The sequence below is a fragment of the Saccopteryx leptura genome, chromosome 1, assembly GCF_036850995.1.
Source record: "Saccopteryx leptura isolate mSacLep1 chromosome 1, mSacLep1_pri_phased_curated, whole genome shotgun sequence".
Taxonomy (NCBI): domain Eukaryota; kingdom Metazoa; phylum Chordata; class Mammalia; order Chiroptera; family Emballonuridae; genus Saccopteryx; species Saccopteryx leptura.
Window position 1 is genome coordinate 252,571,363 of NC_089503.1, and position 14,294 is coordinate 252,585,656.

Below are 14,294 nucleotides of genomic sequence, written 5' to 3' on the forward strand. Positions count from 1 at the left end.
GGGGGCTAAGGGGAGCCGGGTCGAGTCCAGCAGTCATCGGGTCTAGCCCCCTACTTTCATTCAGGGCTAGGCCTCCTCTCAGGCTAATGCTTCTGCCCCCTTGGGACACCTGGGGTGCCGACTAAAGTGAATTAGCGAGGGACCTGTCTGATCCTGGCCTGGGTACCAGCACTTAGAATGGACGTTGTGTGCTCTTTTGAGCATGGGATTGCTAGCTTGAGCATGGGATTATGAATATGATCCCAAAAGTCACTGACTTGAGCAACGCGTCACTTGCTCTGCTGTAGTGCCCCCCCCCCCCCCCGCCTCAAGCCATATATGAGAAAGCAATCAATGAATAACTAAAGTGCTGCACCAAAGATTTGATGCTTCTCATCTCTCTCCCTTCCTGTTCATCTGTCCCTCTCACAAAAAAAAAAAAAAAAAAAAAAAAAAAAAGGCATTATTAAGTATTAAAAAGAAGTCTCACTCTCCTCCAAGTCTTCCGCTTGTGGTCCCGCCCCAACCCCGCCCGGCCTATGTCACTGCCCTAGCTACGTCTACGGGTCTTCGTTCTCGTCACTAGCCCCGCCCCCGAGTATTGTCACCGCCTCTAGCCCCGACCGCGAATCACATCCCCCGCCCTTAACCACGCTCCTGACGTTGTCACCGCCCCAGGCACGCTTTCCTAGCTAAATTCTGTTTCGAAGCCCCATCCGCTGCGCGTCTCCCCAGACCCCTCAGACCCGCAGCGCCGCATCACACTCCCTCAGAAGGAAAGCTGAAGCTCCCGCCGGCTGCCGTGAGGCCGTGGCCACCTCCCTGCCGGCACCACCTCTGCTCCCGCCTCCTGCGGAGCTCCTTAGACCAGTCTCCCAAGTTCCTTTAGCCAGAAGTGGAAATGCGTGTCAGCGGGATCATGGCGACTTTTTCGGACCTGCCGGACTCGGTCATGCTGGAGATTTTCTCTTACCTCCCGGTCCGCGACCGGATTCGCCTCTCCAGGTGCGGCCTTGCCCCGCAGTTGGGAGTGGGGGACGAAGAGTCATGCAGGGTAGGGTTTGTTCTAACCGCGGTTTCCTTCCTCAGAGTGTGTCACCGTTGGAAGAGGCTGGTGGACGACCGGTGGCTGTGGCGACACGTCGACCTGACGCTCTATACGGTAACTGGGGTAGGTCGGGCGAGCCTGGGCTGCGTTCTGGTGGCCGGACCTCAAGGACCAGCCCTCCCACCCTGGATTTCGAGCCAAGGCTGTCCAGGGAGCGTCCCGGCCGTGTCGCTTACCTGCGCCACTGAGAGAGAGAGCTCCCGGCCTCGGTTTCCCCATTTCCAAAATGGGGTTAACCGAGATTTGCAAGGAATGGGTTTAGAGTAGTGTCTGAAATATACATAGTCAACATACATAAATGCTGGTTGGTTAGATGATAATTTATGATTATTTTTACTGATGACTTTTCATAGGGAAATAATTTTCCATAGTCAACTTATTTCCAGAAATAATTTCCTGAGTAGTGCAACTGAACCATTTCTACTTTCAACCATTTGCATTTTATTTTACTTTATTTTAAAAGAACTTTTAATTATGCACACATACTTTTTTAAAAATTGATTTGGGAGAGAGAGAAACATCAATTTGTTCCACTTATTTATGCATTCATTGGTTGATTCTTATATGTGTCCTGACTGGGGATTGAACCTGCAACCTTGGCTTATCGGGACAACGTTCTAACCAACTGAGCTACCGGCCAGGGCCTACCATTTGCATTTTATTTATTTATTTATTTTGTTTTAATTATGAACTATTTCAAATACAGAAATGTATAGAGAGGCCCTGGCCGGTTTGCTCAGTCTGTTCGAGAATCCCCCTGAAACACCCAGTGTTGAGAGTTCATCCCCCATGGGGGAAGCAACCAATGAATGCACAACCAAGCGGAACAACAAATGAATGCCTCTCTCTTTCTCATTCCCTTCCTGTTTCTCTAAAATCAATCAATTAAAAAAAGTCTATAGACCCTAACAGTTTCAGATAAACAGGCACTCACCGCCTAGATTTAATCTGTTTTTTTTTTTTTTGCCTTATTTACTGCAGATTGTGTGAAACACATACAAATGTTTACGTATGCATAAACATTTATATATTTATTGCACTTTTTGAAAATCTCCTCAGAGGTAACTACTATTATGAAATGGAATTGTAGTCTTTTTTTTTTTTTTTAAATGAATGCATTTACTTTCAGGAATTTCTTTTTTTTTTTTTTTGTATTTTTCCGAAGCTAGAAACGGGGAGAGACAGTCAGACAGACTCCCGCATGCGCCCTACCTGGATCCACCCGGCACGCCCACCAGGGGGCAACGCTCTGCCCACCAGGGGGCGATGCTCTGTTGCGACCAGATCCACTCTAGCGCCTGGGGCAGAGGCCACAGAGCCATCCCCAGCGCCCGGGCCATCTTTGCTCCAATGGAGCCTCTGCTGTGGGAGGGGAAGAGAGAGACAGAGAGGAAGGAGAGGGGGAGGGGTGGAGAAGCAGATGGGCGCCTCTCCTGTGTGCCCTGGCCGGGAATCGAACCCGGGACTTCTGCATGCCAGGCCGACGCTCTACCACTGAGCCAACCGACCAGGGCCGAATTGTAGTCTTTCTTTGGCTTTTTTTTTTTTTTTTTTTTTTTTTTGGTGACAGAGAGAGGGACAGATAGATGGGAAGGGAGAGAGTTGAGAAGGATCAATTCTTCATTTTGGCACCTTAGTTTCTCATTTGATTGCTTTCTCATATGTGCCTTGGCTGGGGGCTACAATAGACCAAGTAACCCCTTGCTCAAGCCAGTGACCTTGGGCTCAAGCTGGTGAACCTTGCTCAAACCAGATGAGACCGCGCTCAAGCTGGTGAGCTTGGGGTTTCGAACCTGGGTCCTCTGTGTCCCAGTCCGATGCTCTATCCACTGTGCCACCGCCTGGTCAGGCAGGCTCTCTGGCATTTTTATTCACTTTCTATGTATGTGCCCATTAGCAATATGCAGTATTATTATTGTACTTCTAAAGTTTAGATGATACTATTTTACTGTTTAGACAATTATTAATAAATGCTATTTTACTTATATATCCACCTACAACTAGCTTTATTCACAAATCACTTTTGAGATTTATTCTGGTTGGTGTGTATAAATCTAGTTCATTTCTTTAACTGCTGTTAAATGAATATAACAAATTTGTTTATCTTTTTCCTGTTGTATGTTTAGGTTATTTCCAACTCTTTACTATTACAGTGTTATAAAGTAGTGTTTCAAACTTTACCGTGCAAATGAATGACCTGGGTATCTTATTAAAATGCAGATCTGCCTGGTCTGGTGGCACAGTGGATAGTGTGTTGACATGTAGCACTAAGGTCACTGGTTCAAAACCCTGGGCCTGCCCAGTCAAGGCACATATGACAAGCAATCAATGAATAACTAAAGTGAAGCACCTCCTGCAACTTCTCTCTGTAAAATCAATAAAATGAAGATATGATTCAGTGGTCTGGAATAGGCCCCAGATTCTGAATTCTGACAACCTCCCAGGTGTTACCCATGCTGCAAGTTCTTGTTCCACAAGAATGTCCTTGTTTCTGTCTTCTTGTATCCAGATACAAGCTATGCTAAAACCTACAAGTGCAGTTCTGAGAGGTAAGGTTATTTTTATATACATATATATATATACATTATATATATATACATACATACATATATATATAAACATATATATATATATATTTTTTTTCTTTTTTTCCCTGAAGTTGGAAACGGGGAGGCAGTCAGACAGACTCCCGCATGCGCCCGACTGGGATCCACCTGGCATGCCCACCAGGGGGCGATGCTCTGCCCACCTGGGGCGTTGCTCTGTTGCAACCAGAGCCATTCTAGCGCCTGAGGCAGAGGCCACAGAGCCATCCTCAGCGCACCTGGGCCAACTTTGCTCCAGTGGAGCCCTGGCTGCGGGAAGGGAAGAGAGAGACAGAGAGGAAGGAGAGGGGGAGGGGTGGAGAAGCAGATGGGCGCTTCTCCTGTGTGCCCTGGCTGGGAATCGAACCTGGGACTCCTGCACGCCAGGCCGACGCTCTACCACTGAACCAACCTGCCAGGGCAGGTTATTTATATTTTATCATCTTCAATTCTTTATCTGCAATTCCAAGATCAAAAAGTTTGCAAAGCGGGGCCTGACCTGTGGTGGCGCAGTGGATAAAGAGTCGACCTGGAAATGCTGAGGTCGCCGGTTCGAAATCCTGGGCTTGCCTGGTCAAGGCACATATGGGAGTTGATGCTTCCAGCTCCTCCCCCCCTTATCTCTCTCTGTCTCTCCCTCTCCTCTATAAAATGAATAAAAAAATAAAAAAAGTTTGCAAAGCGGAAAGTTTTGTTTTGTAAGCGTGGCACTAATTCATTTGGTGCCAAAACCTGATCTTAACTGTTGTGAGGATATTAATATTCTTTTCTTTATTCCACTTAATCTTTCTTTTTAAAAATTTTTAAAATTTTTTTATTTTAGGGAGAGAGAGAGAGAGAGAGAGAGAGAAGGACAGAGAGAAGGACAGAGGGACAGACAGGAAGGGAGATAAAAACCATCAACTTGTAGCTGCGGTAATTTAGTTCATAGATTGCTTTCTGAGACATGCCTTGAACAGGGGGCTCCAGCTGAGCCAGTGACCCCTTGCTCAAGCCAGCGACCTTGGGCTTCAATCCAGTGACCTTTGGGCTCAAGCCAGCCACTTTGGGCTTTAAGCCACCGACCTTTGGGCTCAAGCCAGTGACCTCGTGCTCAAGCTGACGACCTCCCTCAGAGTTTCGAACCTGGGTTTTCAGCATCCCAGGTTGACACTATCCACTGCGCCACCACCTGTTCAGGCCATTTAGTCTTATTTTATACTGAATAATATTAACTTGGTAATGAGGAGCTGACCTAGACTGCAATGATGGTATTATATATGGTATCTATGCCATATTAATTCTGAATTCTGAAACCTATCTGTCCACAAGGTTGTGGTCCTGTATAGAAATTATTTTTGTAGAGATCGCCTTTTAAAAAATGATTTTTTTTCTGTATTATTTTATTCACCATCTTGTGAAAAATATCAAACATATGTAAAAGTTGAAGAATAGTACAAAGAACACCAAGCTACCCCACCATGAATATTGAACTACATTTGTTTTATTACCTGTTGATATATCCATCCATCCATCCATCCCTCTTTCCATCCACCAATCCATTTTATTTTTAAAATACATTGCAAAATAAATTGCAAATAAAACAAACAGAGACAAAAAAAAGTTGAAATAGTACCACAGATGAACTAAGAGCATTTGACAGTTTCCTGGTGGCCTTCACCCTTCCCTAGAGTAACCACTATTCTATCCCATCTTTTTTTTTTTTTAATTTTTATTTTAATTCATTTTAGAGGGAAGAGAGAAAGGGAGAGAGAGACAGACAGAGAGGGAGTGAGAGAGACAGGAGAGAGACAGAGAGAGAAGGTGGGGAGGAGCTGGAAGCATCAACTCCCATATGTGCGTTGACCAGGCAAGCCCAGGGTTTTTTTTTTTTTTTTTTTTTAAATTCTTTTTTTTATTTTTTTATTTTTATTTTTTAAATTTATTTATTTATTTATTTATTCATTCATTCATTCATTCATTTTAGAAAGGAGAGAGAGGGAGAGAGAGAGAGAGAGAGAGAGGGAGAGAGAGGAGAGAGACAGAGAGAGAAGTGGGGGAGGAGCAGGAAGCATCAACTCCCATATGTGCCTTGACCAGGCAAGCCCAGGGTTTTGAACCGGCGACCTCAGCATTTCCAGGTCGACACTTTACCCACTGCGCTACCACAGGTCAGGCCAAGCCCAGGGTTTTGAACCGGCGACCTCAGCATTTCCAGGTCGACACTTTATCCACTGCGCCACCACAGGTCAGGCCTATCCCATCTTTTATGCATTTATGCCCTTGCATCTATATAGAGAAGAAAAGTACAGTGGTTACAAGAGCAAGACTGGCTTTTGGAGTTAGGTTGTGTTCAGTCTTTGCTCTCTCCTCAATCTTAGCTTTTTCCCTCCTGACAAGATTCTGGCCAAGACATTTTCTCAGACACCTGCTATACAACCAGGTACTGTGAGCTTTCTAGTTCAATGCTCAGCCCTGCCCCTGGCAAACAGTAGGTACTCAGTAAATGATAGCTATTATTAGTATTGTTCTTTTCTTTTACATATCAGGTATCATTTTGCCACTCTTTCCTGTACATCTTAAGGTGTTACGCATTAGTATCTTTACATCTACTTTGTTCTTAGTTGCTGCCTATGTGGCTATTTTCAAAGGACATTTAGTGTTTTTTTCCCTAGCTTTTTTTTTCATTAATTCTTTTTTTTCCCTTTTTTTCTTTTTAGGTAAGAATAGGGGAGATAATGAGGCAGATTCCCACATGTGCCCCAACCAGGATACACCCAGCAATGCTCTCTAGGGCCGATGCTCGGGTAATGAGCTGTTTTTAGCACCTGAGGCTGACATGCTTAGACCAACTAAGCTATCCTCAGTGCCCAGGGCCACACTTGAACCAATTGAGCCACTGATTGTGGAGAAGAGGGAGAGAATGGGGAGAGGGAAGGGGAGAGAAGCAGATGTTTACTTCTTCTGTGTGCCATGACTGTGAATTGAACTCGGGATGTCATACTTCAGGTTGACACTATCCATTGAACAACTGACCAGAGCCTTTTTTTTTTTTTTTTTTTTTTAGTGAGAGAGAGAGAGACAGAAAGTGGGAGAGAGAGACAGAAAGGGAAAGAGATGAAAAGCATCAACTCTAGCTGTGGCACTTTAGTTGTTCATTGACGGGGGTTAGGGCGAGGCTCAAGCTGAGCCAGTGACTCCTTGCTCTGCTAGTGACCTTGGACTCAAGCTGGCGACTTTGGGGTTTCAAACCTAGGACCTCAGTATCCCAGGTCGATGCTTTATCCACTGTGCCGCCACTGGTCAGGCTTTTTCCTAGTTTTTGCTGTTTTTTCTAGGGTAAAATCCCCAAAAGACGAATTACTAGGTCAGACAATATGTGCATTTAAACAAATGAAAGAATTATTGAAAAAATAAATAACGTATTGTACACAGGATTCACAATATGCAAAATAGTAAAAGATGAAAAGGGCCTGGCCTGTGGTGGTGGTGTAGTGGATAGAGTGGTAACCTGGAATGCTGAGGTCCAAGTTTGAACCCCTAGGCTTGCCGGGTCAAGGCACATACAACAATCAATGAACAACTAAAGTGAAACAACTAAGAGTTGATACTTCTTGCTCCCCCACTTCTCTGCTCTCTGTATAAATAAATAAAATCTTAAAAAAAAAAGGTGAAAAAGAAGGTCTCCCCTCACCCCCAGTAGTCCCAAGTCCACTCTGGGTTTTTCCCCCAAAGGTAGCAAATACTCTCATTTTCTTTGAAATCCTTCTAGAGATATTCTCTGCGTACAAAAACAGAAACATCTATATTAAACAAAACAGGTGGCAGTAGGTATCTACATTTTAAAGTTTAGTAAAAGCTACAAGATTGCATTTCAAAGTAGTCAGACCAATACCAAAGCCCACCCTGGATAGCTGCCTGCTCTCCAGCACATCCTGGCCAATATTTTATATTCTCTCTCTCTCTTTTTTCTTTTAGGAGGGGAGGCAGAGACACTCTCGCATGTGCCCTGGCTGGGATACCCCTGGCAAGCTCACTAGGGGGCGATGCTCTGCCCTTGCTCTGTTGCAACTGGAGCCATTTTTTAGCACCCGAAGCGGAGGCCGTGGAGCCATCCTCAGTGCTTGGGGCCAACTTGCTCCAATTGAGCTGTGGCTCCAGAAGGGGAGGAGACGAGAGAGAGAGAGAGAGAGAGAGAGAGAGAGAGAGAGAGAGAGAAGCGAGAGGGGGAGGGGTGGAGAAGCAGATGGGAGCTTCTCCTGTGTGCCCTGAGAATTGAACCTGGGATACTCACATGCCAGGCCGATGCTCTACCACTGAGCCAACCCACCAGGCCCATATTTGATATTCTGAAATGTAAAAAGGTTTGTCCCTCAAACTTGCAGGTTTAAATTTGGCCAGGAAGATGTGATTTCTCTGTCAAAAATAGTCAACAGAATTTGTTATGCGTTTTGTTGTTTTGTTTTCTCTTTTTATTTTTTAGGTAAAATGCACACACAATGAAATGTGTAGTGCAATGAAATGTGTAAGTGCTGTTGCTCTTACCAGGCTGTGATTTTTTTTAAACCTAGAGCTAATGTACCCTGGGTAGTTTTAGCCTTTTTCAGTTTTATTTTATGTTGCTTATTTCCAAGGTAGTCATTAAAAAAGGAGTAAAAGTCCTGGTTGCTTTGCTTTCTTACTCACTCTAGAACAGTGGTTCTCAACCTTTCTAATGCCGTGACCCCGCAGTACAGTTCCTCATGTTGTGACCCCAAACCAAAAAATAATTTTGGTGGCTACTTCATAACTGTAATATATGCAGTATGTATTTTCCGATGGCTTTAGGCGACCCCAGTGTTTTGGTCGTTCGACCCCCACCGGGGTCGCGACCCACAGGTTGAGAACCGCTGCTCTAGAAGATAATGAGAATCCACTCCGTTGCTAAAGAGAGATCTGTTTTGATCTTCTCTTTCCTTCATTGCTTTTGTTCAGATCTAGAGGTCACAATGGTGGGGGTTAAATTGTTTTGTTACCCCTGGAGGTATCTGGTCGGGTGAGGCTGGGGGTGGAAGGACAGTTCAGGGGAGCAGCAGAACCCTTCTGGGGCTTGTCTGACTCAGGCTGGCTGGGACCTGGGAACAGCCCCTGTCTCTCACCCAGTCACCCCTCTCTCTGCCTCTTATAGATGCGGCCTAAAGTCATGTGGCACCTTCTTCGCCGGTACATGGCATCCCGACTCCATTCCCTGCGGCTGGGTGGCTACCTGTTCTCAGGCTCCCATGCTCCCCAGTTGTCCCCAGCCCTGATGAGGGCCCTGGGTCAGAAGTGTCCCAACCTGAAGCGACTCTGCCTGCATGTGGCCGATCTGAGCATGGTGCCAATCAGCAGCCTGCCTTGCACCCTGAGGACCTTGGAGCTGCACAGCTGTGAGATTTCCATGCTCTGGCTTCTCAAGGGGCAGGACCCCACTGTGCTGCCCCTGCTTGAGTGCATTGTGCTGGATCGTGTCCCTGCCTTTCGAGATGAGCACCTGCAGGGCCTGACACGCTTCCGCGCCCTGCGCTCACTGGTGCTGGGTGGCACCTACCGGGTGACTGAGACTGGGCTGGATACAAGCCTGCAGGAACTGAGCTACCTGCAGAGGCTGGAGGTGCTGGGTTGTACCCTTTCAGCTGACAGCACCCTCCTGGCCATCAGCCGCCACCTCCGAGATGTGCAGAAGATTCGGCTGACTGTCAGGGGCCTCTCTGCCCCTGGCCTGTCAGTCCTGGAGGGAATGCCAGCTCTGGAGAGTCTGTGTCTGCTGGGCCCACTCATCACTCCAGAAATGCCTTCCCCAGCTGAAATAATCTCCTCCTGCCTCACCATGCCCAAGCTTAGGGTCCTTGAGCTACAGGGCCTGGGGTGGGAGGGTCAGGAGGCAGAGAGGATCCTGTGTAAGGGCCTGCCCCACTGTCTGGTCATTGTCAGGGCCTGCCCCAAAGAGTCTATGGACTGGTGGATGTGACTCACCAGCTGTCCCTGAGACCCATCTCAATTTTCTTTAATGTGCCCCAAGCCCTCTGAGCGGCACCTTGCAGATGGCAGGTAATTAGGTTAGAGGGGCCTGGAGGCCAACAGTAGAGAGAAATGAGGCCTTGGCACCACCAGACAGTTGGAATTGTTTGCCAGTGTGTGGCCTCTGTTACGTTACATCAGCCAGCCTGGTCCCCACATCTTGAAATGGGAAAGACCATAGCTACCTCATGGTTATGTTGCTAAGCCTTAAACTTTACCAAGCCTGAGAAGGTGCTCAATAAAGGGTCATTCTCGGGGTGGTCCTCAGGAACAGGATGGATGCAGAAGGGTGTGGTTAGGAGTTAGGGGCCGGAGAGGCCAGTGCTCCTTAGGAAGCCTGGAAGGACTGCCTACATGTGCATCCACACGCCTACACACCACTAAACAATACCTGCATGCCTGGAGGCGACAGAGAAAGAGCAGGTGTGACGCGTCTTTCATGATTAAAATATTAATGAAGGTTCTAAATTGTATTTTTTTGTATTTTGTATTTCTCAAGTTTTCCACAATATATATTATTTTGGTATTAAATAAAAATACTTTTTTTTTTGAAAAAGCATTTAGTTCATTCAACAAATGTTTCTAAGCCCCTGCCATTTTGCAGGCACTGTCCTAGGTGCCAGTTTATAGACGTGAACCAGACAGACAAAACCTGAGAGGACAGAGTGATAAACAGGTGAGTCGTCCATGGAACAGTTTCAGAAACCAAGACAATAAACCAGGGCCACGTGATGGAGGTGTGTGGTTAGTGGAGCGGGCCTCTGAACAGAGATCAGATTTGTGGTGCGCCAGCCCTAGGAAGCGCTGCATAAGATAGAAAAGGCAGAGATGCTGAGATGGGAATGAACTTGGCGTTTTTGAGGAACCAGACAAAGGTCCCCGTGGTTATGGGAACAAGGAGTAAGCAATAGGAAGTGAAGTCAGATGGTGGAGGGGCTGGGGTGAAGTTAGATAGGGCCTCACAGGTGGCTCAGGTTTTAGGGGCCCCGCTTTCTACCTTCTGAGTCTGAACCACTTGAAAGATGCAGGTGGCAGACTGATAGTGATCATGGGTGCCAACCCGCGAGATGAGCGTTACTTATAAGCTGAGTAGGAAGGCTCTACGCATGCTCTCCACCTACTCCATCAGCCAGTGTACCTGCTCTGTGGTGGGCAGAGCCAGGATAGAGGAAAGGGGGCTGAGCTGGGTAGCCTTGACTCCTTATTCCAAGCACACCCATCAGAGAGACCTGGATGTTTCTCCCATGCTCTTCCTACTGGAGTGTGGAGTGGAGATTTCTTCCCCATCTGGCTGCATAAGGACTGTGGTGTGAGTTCTTCCTTAGTGTGGCCATGGCTAGGGTCTACTAGTCCCACACTGTGACAAACCTCACAGTGCCAGCTCATCCTTTGGGGGACTGGGTGGATGGAGGCTGAGGCATGGGGGACTGGAGAAGTGTCAGGCAGGGAAATGAGGGCTATGTGTGGATCTGGGGTCTGTTGTAGGGAGTACGATGGAAGGGTCAACGCCAGTCCTGGGCTGGGCCCTGCTGGTGGTCCTGGAGGTGGGCTGCAGATGCCCCACCTGGAGCAGCTCCCTTTCACTCTGCCTTTCCAATAGGAATGGAGAAACAGATGTGAAGTTAGTGACAGTGGTACACAACTATTTAACAGAAAGTGTTAGCAGGTGGTGGTGCGGAAGTCCTGATTTGTAGTATTTGTAGAGTGTGTAGACTTCTGTGGTGTAAATACTCTCTCTGTGGCTGGTTTCAAGCTAACAACGGCTTAACAATGGATTCATAATATTCCTGTGAGTTTAGTAATTGGTTCTCCTGAGCTGCTGTGAGCAAAGCATTGGTTAGATGTGCCTTTCTTCTAGAGGACACTGCCTTAGTGACCCCTTTCCTGGCTTAGCTATGGGGGTGGGGGTGGGGTTATGTGACATCAGACAGAGCTCCTTTTCTCCTGGGATTCCCCACTGCCTTCTCCAAGATAAGAGGCTGCAGGCTTAAGAATATTCTCCACTTAAAAATGTACCTGGGGCCCTGGCCGGTTGGCTCAGTGGTAGAGCGTCGGCCTGGCATGCAGAAGTCCCGGGTTCTGCACGATTCCCGGCCAGGGCACACAGGAGAAGCGCCCATCTGCTTCTCCACCCCTCCCCCTCTCCTTCCTCTCTGTTTCTCTCTTCCCCTCCCGCAGCAGAGGCTCCATTGGAGCAAAGATGGCCCAGGCGCTCGGGATGGCTCCTTGGCCTCTGCCCCAGGTGCTAGAGTGGCTCTGGTTGCAACAGAGCGACGCCCCGGAGGGCAGAGCATCGCCCCCTGGTGGGCAGAGCGTCGCCCCCTGGTGGGCGTGCCGGGTGGATCCCGGTCGGACGCATGCGGGAGTCTGTCTGACGGTCTCTCCCCGTTTCCAGCTTCGGAAAAATACAAAAAAAAAAAAAAAAAAAAATGTACCTGGGAAGCCTGACCAGGTGGTGGCACAGTGGATAGAGTGTTGTCTGGGATGCTGAGGACCCAGATTCGAAACCCTGAGGTTGCTGGCTTGAGTGTGGGTTCACCAGCTTGAGTGTGGGGTCGCTGGCTTGTGTGTGGGGTCATAGACATGACCCTATGGTCACTGGCTTGGCTGGGGCCCCCTAGTCAAGGCACGTATGAGAAAGCAATCAATGAACAACTAAGGTACTGCAACGGAAAATCGATGCTTCTCATCTCCCTTCCTGTTTGTCCATCTGTCCCTCTGTCTCTCACTAAAAAAAAAAAAAAAAAAAAAAAAAAAAAAAATTACCTTGGAAAATAAAAATAAAATGTACCAGAGGTCCTGACCATTTTGTCCTGATATGCCAAGCTTGTGGGTTTGATCCCTGGTTAGGGCACACACAAAAATCAACCAAATGAATGCATAAATAAATAAGTGGAACAACAAACTGATGTTTCTTTCTCTTTCCCTTCCACTCTTAAGTCAATCAATAAATAAAAATGTAAAGAAAAATAAAATAAAATTTACATGTGGTTTTTCCAATCACAGATAGTAAGTTGGCAGTCAGGAAGACAACTGTCCTTGAAAAAATGTTTATTACTTACAATTCCTAAGAGAAGAAGCCACACCATGTCACACAGGGCCACATGGTGGGGGGCACCAGAATTTATCAGAAAGAGGGAAAAGCATGGGCACAGGCTCGATTCTAATTTTTGTGGGAAGGAGTGGGCAAGGCAGGGTAGGTAAGCTGAGCTTAGAATTGGCTAGTTTGAATGATTTCAGTGGACTTTCTGGGTGGTCCTTAGTTGTCTGTTACCTGGTCCTGGGGTGATTTAGGGTAGAAGGAATATTGGTTTCGAGTGGGAGAGTTAGATAACGGAGGTGGTTGCATTTGAAAGGTGTGCTCCAAGCAGTCTGTGTCTCTAGGAATTACCTAACCCTTGGAGGGGTGGTCTTCCCCCCGGTTTTCAAGGCCCTAAGATTTCAAAGTATCATAAAATTTAGAAAAAATGTGATGAATTCTCTCTCCGGTAAAGGTTAAGGACAGTCACAGTAGTTAACATTCACTGAGTGTTTATTTCGTGTCAGGCACTGTGCTCAGGCCTCTGTGCATGGACTCCCATCAGCTGCCCAATGAGGAAGGTACAGAGGAAAAAACTGAGAAGCAGAAATGTTAAGCTGCCCAAGTCACAAAACTGTTAAAATAGCAGAACTCAAGTAATCTTATTTTATAATTATAACCATTATGCAAAATTGCCTTGTAGACATATAACAGTATCTGAAAGGGATGGCTCAGTAACCGTGTCCCATTGGGACCTAAAAACTAGACAGAAGAGAAAGCTGAGGTACAATTAATGTATAATACACTGCACATATTTAATTTGATGAGTTCTGCCCGACCTGTGGTGGCGCAGTGGATAAAGCATCAACCTGGAAACACTGAGGTTGCTGGTTCAAAACCCTGGCTTGCCTGGTCAAGGCACATATGGGAGTTGATGCTTCCTGCTCCTCCCACTTCTCTCTCTCTCTCTCTCTCTCTCCCCCCTCCTCTCTAAAATAAATAAATAAATAAATTAAAAAAATAATTTGATGAGTTCTGACATATGTACCCACTCGTGAAACCATCACCACAATCAAGATGACAAACATTTCCGTCATTCCCCAAAGTTTCCTATGGCCCCTGCTAACCCTCCCTCCCTCTACCCCTGTCCTCAGGCAACCACTGATCTGCTTTCTGTAACTATAGATTATTTTGCATTTCCTAACATTTTATGTAAACAAATCATAGATAACACTGGGGAACAATTTTTTTTTCATTTTCTGTTGCATGAGGTTTTAGAACTTTTTCTATATATTTCTGCATTGCTGATTCCAAATTTGCAATCCATTTTTTGGTGCATGCTCTGGTTTTTATGCAATTTTAATTTCTTTTTGTTACAGTTAATAGCATACATTGGTTTTTAAATTGGAGTTAAAGGGCAATGACTCTTGGATTGAACATAAGCACAAGGCAATTAATGTTTTACAAACATCACTTTTACATAATTGTAGTTGTTTTTAAATGTAAAAAATTATTATCTGATAAAAACACCCTCTTATTTTGTTTTAAGATTGAGTCATGTCTTCTTCAAGTAGGTGTAAATGTA

General features: G+C 46.3%; 1 protein-coding gene across 7 annotated transcripts; it reads left to right on the forward strand.

Annotated features, from left to right (window-relative positions):
- Nucleotides 1-668: 668 nt before the first annotated feature.
- FBXL12 (F-box and leucine rich repeat protein 12) lies at nucleotides 669-10,189 on the forward strand. 7 transcript variants are annotated; one of them, XM_066361032.1, is made up of 3 exons: nucleotides 669-984; nucleotides 1,069-1,150; nucleotides 8,819-10,189. In XM_066361032.1, exons 1-3 carry the CDS (start codon nucleotides 881-883, stop codon nucleotides 9,638-9,640), a joined length of 1,008 nt encoding a protein of 335 aa, XP_066217129.1. In that variant the 5' UTR covers nucleotides 669-880; the 3' UTR covers nucleotides 9,641-10,189. The 7 variants fall into 7 exon arrangements, with proteins under 7 accessions (XP_066217129.1, XP_066217130.1, XP_066217127.1 ...); XM_066361033.1 differs by having other exon boundaries at nucleotides 1,069-1,141; XM_066361030.1 differs by having other exon boundaries at nucleotides 669-1,150.
- The last annotated feature ends 4,105 nt before the right edge of the window (nucleotides 10,190-14,294 follow it).

Bases quoted from the DNA above. Each gene is read 5' to 3' on its own strand.
- FBXL12 (XM_066361030.1), top strand. From the start codon at position 881: ATGCGTGTCAGCGGGATCATGGCGACTTTTTCGGACCTGCCGGACTCG. The intron at 1,151-8,818 runs GTAGGTCGGGCG...TGCCTCTTATAG, and splicing joins CGCTCTATACGGTAACTGGG to ATGCGGCCTAAAGTCATGTG.